We start from the raw sequence: 16,792 nt of genomic DNA on the forward strand, positions 1-16,792 counted from the left end.
TTTAGGGAGAGAGGTACAGGCTGGAGACTGGGTGAGCAGGGTGCCAGCTACAGGCCGATACAGCAGGTTCGTGGTGGTCAGGTGGACCTTGGAGAGAAAAGCAGCCACAGGTGAACAGGGAGGCAGAGCCTAACCCCAAGTCATTGTTGAGTGGCTAGGAAGAGTGAGCTGGGAAAACCTTGGGCAGAAGAGAAGGGAGCAGTTCAAGCCCAAGCCAAACCAGGGTCGAGGAGAAAGCTACAGCCTAGGATAGGCAAACAGGAAGATCTTCCTGGCTTCGATCTTAGCCAGACGATTCTAGCGCTTTATGCTTAAGTTTCCTCAACTGGGGAAAAATAATACTTTGCTTTTCTGGATTGTTGTGATGAACAGAACAAACACCGTTCAAACAGCCCCTACACATCACGTGTATGTGAGAACAAGAAATTAGGATCATTTCCTGGAGCTTCCTGTTAACAAATTTTATAATAAAAGACCATTTTTTTTTTTTACCATGTTTGACAAGTTCTTCAGGAGTTGTCTTGCTCTGCACCTGCCTTCCTGCTGAGACTCGGCTCTCCACTGTCCAACCTTTTCCTGCCTCTGTCCCTGGAAGACTCGGAGTGTCTCTACTGTGAATCCTTTGCTTTGACTGCTCCCTCTGCCTCTCTTCCCCTGGATCTTTACATAGTCAGTGCCTTCACTTTTAGTCCCAGCTGAAATGCTGCACCTCTAAAGTGGCCTTTGACACCACAGAAATGCATCTCCCTCATCTCCCAATGGGCCTCCCTGTACACAGGTGCCACATACATGGGTTCAAACAAATAAGAGTTTAAAGCTAACTGAACAATATTGTGTCTATACTGAATATGTACAGGCTTCTTCTTCTTGTCATTCCTTTCTTCTTATTCTTTTAAAAAAGATGTGTTTGTTTACTATTGGAAAGTCAGATTTACAGAGAGAAGGAGAGACTGAGAGAAGGATCTTCCATCAGCTTGTTCACTCCCCAAGCGGCTGCAACGACTGGATCTGAGCCAATCTGAAGCCAGGAGCCAGGAACTTCCTCTAGGTCTCCCACACGGGTGCAGGGTCCCAATGCATTGGGCCATCCTCTACTGCTTTCTCAGGCCACAAGCAGGGAACTGGATGGAAAGTGGATGAGCCAGGACATGAACCGGAGCTGATATGGGATCCTGGTGTATGCAAAGTGAAGTTTTAGCCACTAGGCTACTGCGCCAGGCTCTCTTGCCATTATTTTCGAATCCATAAATTCTGGCATTTACATTATAATAGAGATTATAGGTAATTTAAAAGATGATTTAAAGCATTTAGGGACATGGCTTGCCTAGATGCTCTTCTGCCATCTTAATCCAAATTCAAGGATAGCCTGACTCATTACATTCACATGCACCTAAGTTTGCTCTACTCACTTTATTCTGGAAGTTTTTGTTATATTCACATTGTTTGAGAAAAACTGCTGTCCTATTTTTTTTCTTTACTTCTTTCACAGTAATTTTATGGTTGAATTGGATTTCTCTGTACCTTTGCCACTTCTTCCTCATTTTCATCATGAAGCCTTTCCAATTCCTCAAGATCCAGGCCAAATTCATATTGGTCTAATTTTGCAATATCATCTACTTGTTCATTTTCTTCCATCATATCTTGAATCTGAATCAACACAGAAAAGGATGGGGAAGTATTAAATTTTAAAAAGGAGGTTTCCTTAGTCTCTTCAGAGGAAAATCAATGAAAACAGACATTTTGTTTACCTAAATGTACTACTGTGCAAAGAAATTAGGTTATGGGCTTATTGTAACTATTGAAACTTTAAAGGTTTAACCATGAAAAACTCATTTGTAATAGAAATAATAAAAATATATAAGTTCAGCCCTTCATTAAATAATGTTTAAAAATTGTTACTTTAGATTACTAATGCTATCATAGTTAAAAAGTTTAAAATTCTTTATAATTTACACAATTCCAGACCTCAAGACATACTACAGAGCAGTGGTTATCAAAACAGTCTGGTACTGGTACAGAAACAGAGAAGAAGATCAGTAGAACAGAATAGAAACACCAGAAGGGAATCCACACATGTATAGTCAACTAATCTTTGACAAGAAAACTGAAAACAATCCAGGTAAAAAACCTGGTCTATTCAACAAATGCTGTTGGGACAACTGGATAGCAGCTTGCAGAATAAAGAAGCAAGACCCGCACCTGTCGCATTATACAAAAATCAGCTCTAACTGGCTCAAGGACCTAAATCTACACCCAGAAACCACCAAACTATTAAAGGAAAACATAGGAAACACACTCCAAGATATAGGAACAGGGAAAGACTTCTTAGAAAAGACGTCTAAAGCAAAGGCAATCAAATCTGAAATGAACAAATGGGGACTACATCAAACTAAAAAGCTTCTGTACAGCAAAGGAAACAATTAACAAAGTGAAGAAGAAACCAACAGAATGGGAGAAAATTTTTGCATACTACACAAGTGATAGGGGACTAATATCCAGGATCTACAAAGAACTTCAGAAACCCAGGGACAGTAAAAAAACCAACCCTGTAGCAAAGTGGGCAAAAGAAATGAACAGACATTTCTCAAAAGAACAGGTTTAAATGGCTAACAGACATATGAAAAGATGCTCAGGCTCCCTAGCCATCAGAGAGATACAAATGAAAACCACCTTGAGGTACCACCTAACTCCAGTGAGACGGCCTACATTCAGAACTCGAAAAACAACACCTGCTGGCGTAGATGTGGGGAGAAAGGCACCCTCCTTCACTGCTGGTGGGAGTGTAGGCTAGTACAACCACTGTGGAAATCAGTATGGAGAGTGCTTGGAGAATTGTAAATAAACCTGTCATATGAGCCAGCTTTCCCACTCCCAGGAATATACCCAAAAGGAGTGAAATCTGCATGTGAGAATATACTCAAAAGGAGTGAAATCCGCATGTAAAATCTGCATTTACAGCAGCACAATCTACAATAGCAAAGACATGGAAACAAACCAGATATGCATCCAAGGAAGAGTGGTTAAAGAAACTGTGGTACATCTACTCCATGGAATATTATTCAGCTATTAAGAAGAATGAAATTATTCTATTTACAACCAGGTGGTCTCAGTGAAATGAGTCAATCACAAAAGAACAAATACCATATGTTCTCTCTCATATAAGGAAGCCAACATGGAAAGTGTAACTCCAACAGTCCAGTCTATACTGTTTTTTTGATTGTCTGTTTGCTTTTTTGGCTGTATCCCATGTGTTTTGATGTTTTTATTTCAGTTTGGTTGCTTTCAAATAATCTCTTTTCTCTAGCACAATTCATCACGTGCTCATGAAGTATATGATGGCATCATTTTTCCCAAGAGACTTCTGTGTTTCCTTTTTGTCATGCATGTGTTGGTTACTCAGTGGTGTGTTATTATTTCAGGGTGATATAATTTGTTGTTGATGGTGTTGTTGATGTGGCTGTTATGAAATGATGTCAATCCGAAAAACAGTAATATTATTGCAACCCCAAACTGCCTGTATCTCGTGCAATAAGATATTGTGAAGTAACCAATGAACCAACAATCGATATGAGTCAGATTGCTTATGATCTACATCAAAGAATTGTAAAACCTAATATACTTGTAAGGCCCTATGCTACTCAGAAATGGGGAATGAGAGCAGAGAAATCTTACATCACCCTAGAAGGTGTGAGGAAGACGGGAAGTATAACCTATCAGGATCATAACTGGTAACTCATAGACAACAGACTCGAATCAGCATCAGACAATAGCAAAACCACAAAGGCATATGGGGGGAATCAGGAGCAATCCTAACAACCTCTTAACAGGAGGTCATATGCACAGAGCAGGGGGGGAACCCCAGAGTGGAGCAGGTGGACAGGAGGAGGCTTGTATCCCAACCCTGAAGACACCCAGATCCTCACCAAGGACTATCAGTGCGAGCACCGAGGACTACATCACAACTGCCAAGGAGACCACAGGGAATTGGAGTGCCTTCGGAGGCCGAGAACTCTGAGGTCACCCACCCCCATTTGGATCTACCACATGGGATGGAAGAAGTCCAAATCCTGCCTTGCAGGATCCAAGGTCATTGGAATGACAACCAGGAGCACTGAGCGGTCCTCAGAAACAGAAGAACAATAAATTTCCTTGGGGACTAGGGAGAGGAGCTTTCTCTGGTCCTTGCCTGGTTCCAACTTTGGGTCCCCACCCTCTCTCGTAATGACCATCAGGATCGCTCCAGAAACCCCTCGAAACAAATAAACAAATAAACAAACAAATAAACAAAAAACCCTAGAATAGATAGACAGAGAACAGCAAGGAAAGCTTAGAAACAGACAGGAAACGGTCAGTGGGGATGCACTTATAACTCACTGGGTGGGACATAAAGATTAGTTACTCCTCACTGGGGTACTGAAGATTTCTCTGTACACCCATCCTAAAACTGTTCACCTAAACTGTTGACATATGTCTTGTTAGAGTTAATAGAGTTAGACTACCCGAAAAACAGCCAGGTTCAGCAAGTACTACCCGCCTGAGAGGCCCAGAAGAAGCTCCTGGCTCTTGGGTCCAGACTTACCCAGCTCTGTAAAAGTCATCTGGGAAGTGAGCCAACAAATGAAAGATTTCTCTCTCTCTCACTCATTCTGTCTTCCAAATAAATAAGTTTTAAAAAAAGAAAATCCAAAATAAAATGACAGCCTACGTAGATAAATAATCAAAACAAATGTGTCTAAACTCACTTATTAAAATATCTTAGGATTTATAAAAACCAATCCAAATGTATATTCTTTCTAGGACAGAAGAAAGTTGAAAATAATGGGATAAAAGTTGTATAGGCATGTGTTAATAAAAAGAAATACAGCAAAAATTAACGTTGCCTTAAGAACAAAGTACTGGGTTAAGGACATTTTGTGTAGAAGAAAATGAAGTTCAAAAAGCTTATGTTAGCATCACAACACTTACAGTCTTAGCAAGTGCTCTGATTCTTGTTTTTATCTCTTTTCTTTTCTGGGAAAACAACTTAACCTCTTTTTTGATGGCCTGAAATAGAAAAAAGTATATTATTTAGAAGAAATGATAGAGAGATGGATGATTAATACACAAATGAACACATATACACCATTTCTCTAGAAAAGAATAATATAAAAGTTTTACATAAAGCACTACTACTGCTTTTACACTTCACTTAAACCTTACTGTTACTATGGAAATGACCACTGAGGCAACTTGAAACTGTTGCCATTTATAAAGCCAAGGCTTTATAAATGCATATAAAAGTAATGCTGCTTTTTTCATTTTAACTTTCCAATAGCCTTCCATAAAAAATGAGTCTACCTGTTACAGCTACAAAACATTGTCCACCCCATGTCTTAAAGCTACCTCTTGTGTTTTTTGTTGTATCCAGGGAATTTTCTTCACATCATTTGGTATGTCTAATTCCTCTTGTGACAACGTGTCGGTGCTTGACTTACTCTGAGATACCTTAGAAGAAGACATTTCTTAAATTTAAAAATCATCCAGAACTTTTCTTCCCACCCTACATTTACCTGCTTGCAATCCTTTTGGATTTGTTATATTTTAAAAATAATATCGAACATTGACTTCCATAAAACAATGCTTTGTTACTACCAGTCTGTCTTTATAATAGAAATAAAAATATCTCCAAAGACAAATAATATAAAGTATACATGAAATAACACGACTGAAATACTTTGTGCACATCTAACTGCTACTATGTAGTTGTCTGAAAAGTCGCAGAGAGAGCAGAAATGATTAGATAGGTCATATCACACAAAGCACTCTTGCCTAGGGACTCAGTGCTCCTGCCTACCATGGTATGCCCCATATCTGTGCTTAGAGGATTCTAATCCTCTCAATACTTTCCTCCCTCCCTTCCTCCTTTCCTTTCTTCCTTCCCTCCCTTAATGATCTGAGAGAGAGAGATCTTTCATTCACTGGTCTCCAACATGTGTTTTAGGGTCCCAAATACTGGGTTCTCATCTGCTTTCCTAGTGTAGTAGCAGAGAGCTGGATCAGAAGCAGAGCATCTGGGACTCCAACTGGCGCTCTGAGACAGGACATCAGCATCGCAAGAGGTGACCCTCCGCCTCCTTCTTGAGATCTTTATTCTTTCCAATCCCATCTGCCTCTATATCATTCACATTTCCCTTCTACTGAATCTTTGTTTCCCAACAGTAACTAAACATGCTTAGTATCTAGCATCAGTCATTTTACACTCTAGACTCACCACCACATTACCCTTTAATGACCACCCTAACTCTATTCTTCTCTTTACATCAAAATGTTTGGGAAGAGCTCAAGCTCTCACACTCTCCTACTTCTTCTGTAACCTCATTGGCTGCCCACTTTCAGGCCCCTCTGCTGCCTTGAATTGTTCCTCTAGCTCCTTATTTTATTTCATTTTATTTTTGGAAAGACATGTACAGAGAGACAGAGACAGAGAGAAAGATCTGTTCGCTGGTTCACTCCCCAAGTACCTGCAACAGCAGAGCTGAGCCAATCCAAAGCCAGGAACCAGATCTCCTGTGAGGGTATAGGGTCCCAAAGCTTTGGGCCATCCTATACTGCTTTCTTAGGCCACAGGCAGGGAGCTGCATGGGAAGTGAAGCAGCAGGATACAAACCAGCACCCATACGGGATCCTGGTGCATGCAAGGCAAAGATTTAGTCATTAGGCTGTGGCACTGTGCCCTCCCCTGGCACTTTGCAAGTTTGTCTATCCAGACACCTCCTAAATAATGTAAGAGACAGGAAGGTACAGCAGACCTGTCTGACTAACTACCCATGTTGGTAGAAGATACTTTCTTTTGTTCAGTCAAGCCTGGATCTTGTACTATGATTTAAATGAAATTTGAATTGCAATATTTGTGATGCATTTGAGAAAGAGTAAATATTTTCTTTCAAATATAACATACACTCCTTTTGAAAATTGTAAGATACATGGATAAAGAGAAATATTATTAAATATCTTTAAACTTGATTAATGGAGAAAGGAAAACAAAGCAAATATGGCTATGTTGAAACTCAACTGTGTGTTCAGATTCGTGTTCCATGTCTATAGAAACTCTTTGTTGATTTAATAAATAATCATTCTCCTCTTCCATGGTGCTACTCAGAGAACTGAATAATTGCTGGAAATACTCAGCAGTGTCAGTGGCTAAGCTTCCTCCAAATCGCCTGTATTAATAAAAAGGAAAATACATAGGCTAAAAAAATCACATTTAGCATGAACATTTCCGGTTATCTAATCATCTCTATATAAAGGCACATGTAGACAATTCTCCATGGTGTCTTGTCATTATTAGGACTCCACTTAGAGAACCTATTCACAGTCCCTGGGACACAAGGCTCCTAAGTGTCCCAGGGTGACCTTCTCACGCTGTCTCCACTCCCTTTCCTGATGCGTCCCAGGTTTCCGCCTAGTAAGTGAATATATGAGTCACTGTAGTGGCCTGAGACCAGAGCCTGGAACTGGCACTGTTCTGCTTCATATACATGATCACATGATCAACTTTGCCCTCATGGCCCAGCCCTGATAGGGAGGGGCAGCATTCCTTCCAACACATAAGGGCACTTCAAACTTTAGGCACCTCAGTCTCACCAGGAGAGCTTGCCAAAACAGATGCCTGGGTCCTACCCACAGATATGCTGATTCACAAAGTCTGGGGTGCAGTGCAGCAAACCCCACCCTGAGTAATACTGCTATGGATGACAGCAGGGTTATCACATGCTTACAAGCCCATGACCAAGGCTTCACACCAGTTTTGTTCTGACTCAGTTCAGGTAATTACTGATGTAATGCACTTGGTTTGTAAGCATGGCTTCAGCACTTGTTTGCTTCTGCATGAGATGCTACCTGTTGACGGACTGTAAAACAACACATTAGCACTTCCAGTGCTAATATTTTACTCAGAGTTCTAAGTATGATGATGAAGTCTTCAAATGAGTCTTTTGAAGAAGGGGCTATTAAAATTGCCATCATACAAAATCTATAATACTTCATTTTTCCCCATTGTTGCCAAAAAAGACCAGGTTTTTACTGGTGCTTTCATCACAGGAGGCACCAGGAAATACAATTTTTGCCAAAATGAATTGCATATTGAAGACTGATGTCTTTTGGCAGATCAGATGAGACAAGACTTAAAGTTCAGTCTACCTTTTCTGTGTTACCTTCTTGCTTTGGACCCCCTTGGTCATCATCTACACATGTGGAACATAATCTGTTTACTTAGAATTTTAACTTTAATCTAAGTCTAAATAATTTAGCACCATCTAAACAAAATCTAATTACAGAAGTAAAGGTGTGTGTGTATGTGTGGTTTCTTAAGGATACGTAGGAGCTTGGGTAATTATTTCATGCTTAGATGTGCCTTCATTCCTTAAGGTGCTTCAACGGATGTTGGGTAAGGTAGAAATGACCACCCCCATATTAACTCTACTTCTGTACATTGTGTATTTTGCTGCTTTGATATCTGGGGTCAGTGGTCCTAAGGGGTGGCACTCCTTCAGGACTGACAATTCCTAGACAGGACAAATAACTCTCCCAAGAGTACATCTTTCAAACACAAATCAACTAACCCAGAGGCCACACCTCAGTCACCTTTACTGGTGGGGTTCACAGGCAGGGCCAGCCTTTCCTTGTCCTAGCAACTCCAGGGCCTAGTACCAGACAATAAGGAGCAGTCCCTGTGCACCAGAACCCAGTGAAGCCATTCAAACTGCCAGTCCTTCTTATAAACACCATAAAGGCTCTCCTACATTTCCCTCATCCTCCAGCCTTAGGAATGTTTCTGTGTGGCTTTCACAGCGTGGTGTATCCTTTATCTCTGGGATCTGAGAGTATAATCAACCCTCTTGTCAAAGGCCGTCTTTGTTGGTACACCCATCTTACTGTATTTAAATCAGTGCAAAACTGATTGTATTTTTAGACATTGTGCCTCATGGGGTTACTATGTGCTATACCTACTTCCATTTGAGGAAGACAAGTGTGCCATCATCTTGCCCATTCACCAGGATGCTTTGTCCATCTATTGAAATCCTCATTGATTGAATCCCATGACCTTGGTGAGAATGACTCCGACATCGAGCAAATGTTTCCTGAATGGTTTTAGGGAAGAAATGGAGAAATTATAAATGCTGGGAACCAGATGTGGAGAAGTGAATGGGCTTGCTGAAGGCTACAGAATAGAGTGGCCCTGAGCAAGCAGAGATGGTAAACCTGGGTGCCTTTAAGTATTCTGGGCCAAAAATTAGAATGTCTGTGTCATACTGGTTCTCAAGAATAATGCCTTTTAAAAACCTTTTAGGGTCCAGTGTGGTGGCCTAACAGCTGAAGTCCTTGCCTTGCACGCGCCGAGATATCATATGGCGCTGGTTCTAATCCTGGCAGCTCCACTTCCCATCCAGCTCCCTGCTTGTGGCCTGGGAAAGCAGTCGAGGACGGCCCAAAGCCTTGGGGCCTGCACCCATGTGGGAGACCCGGAAGAGGCTCCTGGCTTCAGATTGGCTCAGCTCTGAACACTGTGGCTGCTTGGGGAGTGAATAAAAGAATTTACTCTCTCTTTGTCTCTCCTCCTCTGTATATCTGACTTTCCAATAAAAATGAAATAAATCTTTAAAAACAATTAAAAACCTTTTGAGTAGGCACTATATGCAAATTCTTTGAAACTAAAAAACCAGAAATGAGGAAACTAAAGGCAATCAATGTCATTAGCATTTTTAACATCCTTTCAGTTTGTATATATATGTAAATGAATTTTATATCAATATAAGTTGTATTACACAAATGTTAGCATAATACATATATTATGCACATTTCTTTTTGCTTAACAATAAATATATCTTGAGGTTCTTATCACATGTTACACAAAGATTTCCTCATTCTGTATTTCAGCTACATAACATTTTATATGTAATTTATGTACTGGTTATGTACCATAATACATCTACTTACTCAGTCCTCTTTTGCTTTTATGAAGACTCTTATATATGAGGCATTTTGCATATAAGCACAGACAAGAGAATCACCCAGAATAAGTCTGACATCGTGTCATCTTATGGCTACTCTCAGCTGTACTGCACACTACCGCTCATTTGAATAACAGTGAGACTAAGTTTGCAAAATTATTAATGTAAGAGTTATTGCTAAGGAATTCCAGATATTTCTCATATTTCTCATATTGGAATATTGCTTTTCTTTTCCTTTTTTTTAAAGATTTATTTATTTCTATTGTGAAGTCAGATATACAGAGAGGAGGAGAGACAGAGAGGAAGATCTTCCATCTGATGATTCATTCCCCAAGTGACCACAACAGCTGGAGCTTAGCCGATCCGAAGCCAGGAGCCAGGAGCTCTTCTGGGTCTCCCACCTGGGTGCAGGGTCCAAAGGCTTTGAGCCGTCCTCCATTGCTTTCTCAGGCTGCAAGCAGGGAGTTGGATGGGAAGCAGGGCTGTCAGGATAAGAACCAGTGCCCATATGGGGATCCCAGAGCATTCAAGGTGAGGACTTCAGCCACTAGGCCACCTCGCTGGGCCCGGAATACTGCTCTTCTCAAAATACATTCCAATATTTTCTCCTAGAAGTCAGCAAAAGGTGCTAGGATATGCCCAACTAGGGGCCCAAGGGGAAAGTGGCATGTGGGGGACTGCAATGCTTCAGGCATATGGGGTAAAAGCTTCCAGATGACAAGTACAAGTCTGGAAAGGGATTGCTACCTTTTGGGTGAGGAGTTAGGATTTTACTTTCTTAGAGGTCTCTGGACAAGAGAAAAACAGTAGTGGTGGTGGTACATTGTGGTGAGGGGCGGTAGCCAGAAATTCAGCAATGGCAGGCTTGCACAGTGAGTCGCCGTTTTCAAAGCTGTGTCCCATTCATCCTCTGGCTCGCATCAGAATCCCACAGCAGAGAGGGCACAATGTTCCTCCCCAGCCTCACAGAAGCGCACCTGAAGCTAAGTAAATCCCACTGAATTTTCAAGAGACACTAATTGAGGACGGGGCTGAGCTGGAGCTCCTTCAAGAGATCCTGCCCAGGGCTCTTTTATTTTCAGATTTTATCCCACTGCTTGCAGCTTCTTTCCTTAGAGATTATAACCTTGGCACATAACAACACCAGAAAACTGTTAAAGTCATTATAATCATCAGTGGTTAAAAAAAAAAAAGCTAATTCACTTAAAACGTGTTTCAATACTTTCTCTAAAGCTTTTGTTCTTTACGTGAGATCAAGGTACACATGATATAATTAAAAAATAAAGAATTTACCAAAGTATAAACATCTCGGATGCACAGAATGCCACATTTAGCTATTGTTATGACCCATAGTCCATGTGAAGACAGAAAAAGCATTCCGGGGCCATAATGCTTGCTTTGTACTTTTTGGAATGGTTTAAGAACATGAACATCATTATGGTCCTGTCAATCAAAGAAAATGAACACATTCTAGAAAAAATCTGGTAAGTAGTGCCTTTGGGATTACAGACATACGTATACAAGTATGGACGATCACAGTCACACACACCATCAGAAATAAACTGATGCAGAATGAAGTGAGCGCATGTGTACACACGGTGTCCCACCTCTTTGTAACTGAGAGGTTGTTTCTCTCTGCTAAAGAAAGTTTTCTTTTTATGTCAGTCATTAAGGATCCCAGTCCATGCTGACGATCTTTCTCCCTATTAATCACTTTCTTATATGTTCACTTTTAAGCCAAAGTAAAACAGCCAATACTTCCTCTATGTGTCTCCTGCATTCGTGCCTCCTAGTCTCTACATGTTCTTCCCGTAGTCTGCATTGCCCCTCTACCAGTCATACCTTCCCCCCATACCAGTGTTGCTTCCCATGATTGCACACAAGGTTTCTCCAGGTCAAAATCTGACTTCTTCAAAGACCAGCTGAAATGTTGCTGCCTCCATAAAACTTTTCTTGAATCCCCTCTGTCATGTGGCATGTCTTCTTTACCTGAATTTCTATGTCTCCTGGCTACTCTGGTTGAAAAGGGTCTTGATCAAAAAATTCAGTGAGAGAGAGGCGGGGATAGAGAGAGAGGGAGAGAGAGAGACTGACTCTTAGTGCTAGAACACAGGCAGCATACTTAATGGCCAGAGGGTGGCAGGCAGGAGGGCAGCAGGCCAGTGTATGCAATAAGAATTGACAAAACTGGGGGCCAGAATGTAGCACAGTGGGTTAGCTGCTGCCTGCTGCTGGCATCCCTTGATCCCCGGCTGATCCCCTTCTGATCAATTTCTCTGCTAATGTGCCTGGAAAAGCAGTGGAAGATAGCATTTGTGTGGGCCTCTGCCACTCGTGCGCAAGACTGTGATGGAGTTCTGGCTCCTGGCTTGGGTCTCAGACTGTTGCAGCCATTTGGGGGCGTGAACCAGTGGGTGGATGACTGATCTCTCTCTTATTTTTTCTATCTAGGCCTTTCAAATAAATGAATCAATCTTTTTGAAAAATGGACTAAGAATTGTGAAATAGCATGGAAGAAGTTTGAAGAGAGATGATAAAAGGATGCAAGAAATGCAGTTTATTTTATGCAATTTTGCTTAGATCTCAGATGCAAAGTTACATTGGAAATCATAAGCCCTATAGTCTTTGACACCTATGGAATAGATTTTCTTTTCTTTTTTCTTAAGATTTATTTATTTTTGTTTGGATTGAAAAATTATTTATTTTAATTGGAAAGGCAAATTTATAGAGAGGAGAGACAGAAAGGCTTTCTATCCACTGTGTCAGTCTCCAAATGGCTGTATTGGCCAAAGCTGAATCTATTCCAGGAGCCTCTTCTGGGTTTCCCATGTGTGTAGGGTCCTGTAGCTGTGGACTATCTTCTACTGCTTTCCCAGGCCAAAAGCAGTGAATGGGATTGGACGTGGAGCAGCTGGGACATGAACTGACACCCCTGAATTGATCTTCTAATGCTAAGTTTTTTGTTTTGTTGAAGACACAAGACTAATGTCATGTTGCTTATTTTGTTATCTGACAAGTACAATGTGTCTCATATGAGGGTAAAGCTATTCAAATGCAATTTCAAGTAATACTATTATAGAGCAAATTCAAGGGAAGTATGCTAACCAAATGAAGTCATATGTTAACTTATCGGTTAGTCAAGAAGATCTCATCTAACTAAAGCCACGTGTCGATGCAATTGCCAGATAAATGATAGTGTGATCAAGTTTTAGCATACTTTCTTAGGAAGAAGATAGCTACAGATGTATGGCACTTGGTCACAGAAGCCATATATTCGGTTACTTTGAAATTCCAAGACTGCAGAGGACAGAGAGTGCTCCAACTCATACAGGTTCTTGCAGATGAACTCATCTCTCAGCCTCCCTCTTTCATCAGCACAGCTTGCAAGCACTAGGAGATTTGGGGAAGAACAGAGATCACTTATATTACATGTTGATTTTGCTTTGTAAAAATAATTCTGAACAATTATGAAAAGGAAAAATAAGAATCTTTAATGCTCAATTAATATTGCAGAGGCTGTTAGGTAATAAAAATAATCGAATACAACTTGTACTAGAAATACTTAAGGATTAAATGACTGATAATAAAATGTCTTTTTTCAATTAATTTAGAGGCAATCTCTAATGTTATTATGGTACAGAGATTCTTAATTAAAACATAAAAGTGTTTTGAGGTTTTTGGCTCTCTTATATTCCCTATGTTCATAAAAACACCATTCAGAAATATCTTTGTCTAAAACAAAGAAAGAAAATCTTTTTCTTCATATCTTTATATCCAGAAAAAATTTTTTCTTAATAATTTCATCAGTGAAGCTAACTACGCTGTCATCTATCTGAATTTACATATTTTAAGTTTATAAAACAAGAAACATCACAGAATGACAATTTGAAGTAAACTGATCTTGATTTTCTTTTCTGATAATGAAGCAGATTTATGTGAGTTACAAGACATTGAAGAAAGTCCATATTTCAAGTTACTCAATAGACACCTATGTTTTACTGAACAAAGATATACAAAAAGTGACCATTTTCCCTCTTCACATACTATCGCCAGATGGAAAACAGAACAAGAAAAAGCAAGGATTTCTCTGGACCAGGGAAGAACTTACCTTCTGGTAGTGGTCTAGGCAACGTGAATATTTCCAACCTGCTTCTTCCCGTTTCCGGATGTGGGTAAAGCACCAGCACTTTCACTCTCTCTGTTTCCAAGAGAGACACTGTGGAGATCTGTAAAATGTCTTTGCCCACCTCTGAAAACAAACACCCAGTGGTTATGGCTAAGTTTAAACAGTCTCTGACTTCTCAACTAAGACATCACTCAATCTTCTGATCCGAATTTATTTATTGGACATTTAAAGTGAGCTGAAACCAAGTGACAGACAAGATTGGTTCCAGAAAAGGCTATTAGCACTTGAGCTGAAAAGAAAAGTCAGAGCAGAGGCACTCGGAGTGGTCAAAAGTCAGGTGGCACAAAGCAGATAGAAACATGTGTCAGAAGATGACTACTCAGTAAAGTCTGGAGAATAATGAAGGGCCTTGAATATCATTCTGGAAGTCTGGAATTAGCTCTGTGGAAAAGACATTGTGAGAGGTTTTGAGATGGAACTGACATGATTTGATTTAGCTTTTACAGGACTAGTCTAGTACCACTGTAGCTGTTGCAGACATTTGAGGAGTGAATCAGTGAATAGGAGATCGCTCACCCTCTCTCCTTCTGCTTTTCTCCGTTCTTCCCCCATCACTCTATCTTTCCAAATAAATTACAAATTAATAATAACAATAACAGACAATAAAAACAAGCCTAAATGCTTGATGGGACCAAATGGGTAAACTAAACACGTAAATTAGATGGCACATGGTATGGCCTGTTGCTGACCTCACAGTGGATGCAGCCTCTACCTAATGTTCCATATTGAAATAGATTTGATTGGCCGGAAGGTAAGAGGGGAGAAGTTGCGACTAGAACAGAGATCCAAATCTTACACTGAAGTTATGAACAAAGATGAGGTAGTGAAGAAAAGTGAGGATGGGCCAGCGTAAGGAGGGGACTGAAGAGTCACCCCTCCAGAAAGAGCTTGAGCAAGGCAGGCTAATGCTGAGATGAGGCCCTCGTGTATTTCCCAGTTAGCAAGATGATCCCCAAGACAGTTGCTTTCCCACACCTGTGAGTCCCTCTGACCCCTGTCACACTTCCCTCCACTTTTCTTCGCTCCTCACATCTGGCAGAATTATTTGCTTCTTTCTCTGAGCCCACATAGTACCCTACTTGTTCTTCATCTACTGAAGTGTCACCTGGATCTTTTTATCCCCCAGAAAACCTGGGTTCAACATTTTATATGTAGAAAACACTCAACAGTTTTTAAATCCAGAGGAAAAAAATGATTATTTATTAGAGATACTGTTTAAGGATTTCTCCTCAATTTTATTTTAATAACATTAGGACTATTCAGCCATTCAATAACTAAGAAAATTTATTTAAGAAAATTTATTTAAGAAAATTTATTTAGCATCAACTACATGCCAAGCAGATGACAATCATGCTCCAAATATCTCTAAACATGATGTGAAAATTCTTCTCAATAACCTCTAACATTTATTTAAATGTTTGCTTTTTTATATGCTACAAATAGTTATTTAATTACAGCTCCATTTTGATAGCCTTGAACTCTTAGAATAAACTGGTCAGGGTTTAAAATTAATAAAAATCCTTTGTCATACCTGTAAAACCAAGGATTTGAAATGAGCTTGAGGGGCTGGCATTCATAACAAAGATGTTTCCTTCAGATGTTCCAACCAACAGATACAATCCCCGCTGGTCATAGCTAGAAAAGAGGAACTCCGATGAAAAGCTCCTATTTGTTGCACCCATTAGATGGGAAACAAGTTTCCTGGATGAACATGGAGATATGCCCCAACCCAATCATTCTTACAGCTTGATTTTTAATGCTCTCTGGCCTGGTACAAGAAATGTGAGCTCACACAGGTAATGATGTATGGTAATGATCACTTGCAGGTGTAATCACTCCACTTAGACCTGGGTCATTTCTAATTTGCAACCTTTTAGTACACAGTCAAGGAGATTCAGAAAAGATAGACAAGATGGGAAACACTTTCACCATAAGTGGGAGGAATTGTCAACAGAGCCTTCTTGCTGTTGCAAGTGAAAATCAATAGGCAGTTTTCCAATTAATGATGAGAGTGACACTTTAGTACTATAAGCCTGGTACCTGGCAGGAGGGAGAATAACACAGTGAAATGGTTCTACAACCTCATCAAATTAGAAAAAAGTGAGGGAAGCAAATTACAATAATCTGGGAAGGATAATTACTAATAACAGCATGACATGAAGAGCAAGGAGTGGATCAAGGGAGGCCCGCACTCCCCTCCTCTTAGCTGGAGGAAAGAGAACTAAACAACAAAATGTGGGAGAGCGGAAGCTCAGCCCCAGTGATGCCCACGATGCGCATCTCAGGCAAAGCAGCCTCTGCCCTTGCGAACCAGACCCCTAATCTAACAGGGAAATACACAATACCTGACCGAGTGGTGTTTCAAGGATCACTGTTGGGGAGCTACAGTGTACCTCACGCTGCAAAGCAGGGCACAAATGCCAGCTCTTACCAAATTGAAAACAAAACAAAACCAAAAATCCACATCCAGTGCCTTCATACTGTCTTCTTCAGAGGGCTGCTTCAAAAGATTTGAACCAATCTCAATGTCTGTTGATAAACTTTTTAAAAAGATGATGGCCTACTTATATAGCAGAATGCTATGCAGCTACAAAGAATGATAGCAAATGTTCTGTGA

The 16,792-nt window shown here is 40.4% G+C and overlaps 1 protein-coding gene across 2 annotated transcripts in view; it reads right to left on the bottom strand.

The window, feature by feature from the left end:
* Positions 1-16,792, bottom strand: part of CFAP43 (cilia and flagella associated protein 43) — an 83,227-nt gene that overhangs the window by 27,919 nt on the left and 38,516 nt on the right. For both annotated transcript variants that reach the window (XM_058671150.1, XM_058671149.1), the window contains 9 exons: positions 15,707-15,810; positions 14,098-14,238; positions 13,207-13,379; positions 11,283-11,432; positions 8,989-9,119; positions 7,052-7,199; positions 5,383-5,484; positions 4,966-5,043; positions 1,522-1,647 (listed from right to left, as the gene is read on the bottom strand). In XM_058671150.1, the coding sequence (XP_058527133.1) occupies positions 1,522-1,647; positions 4,966-5,043; positions 5,383-5,484; positions 7,052-7,199; positions 8,989-9,119; positions 11,283-11,432; positions 13,207-13,379; positions 14,098-14,238; positions 15,707-15,810 (1,153 nt within the window). The remainder of the gene's footprint in view (positions 1-1,521; positions 1,648-4,965; positions 5,044-5,382; positions 5,485-7,051; positions 7,200-8,988; positions 9,120-11,282; positions 11,433-13,206; positions 13,380-14,097; positions 14,239-15,706; positions 15,811-16,792) is intronic.

This window comes from Ochotona princeps, chromosome 13 (assembly GCF_030435755.1).
Source record: "Ochotona princeps isolate mOchPri1 chromosome 13, mOchPri1.hap1, whole genome shotgun sequence".
NCBI lineage: Eukaryota > Metazoa > Chordata > Mammalia > Lagomorpha > Ochotonidae > Ochotona > Ochotona princeps.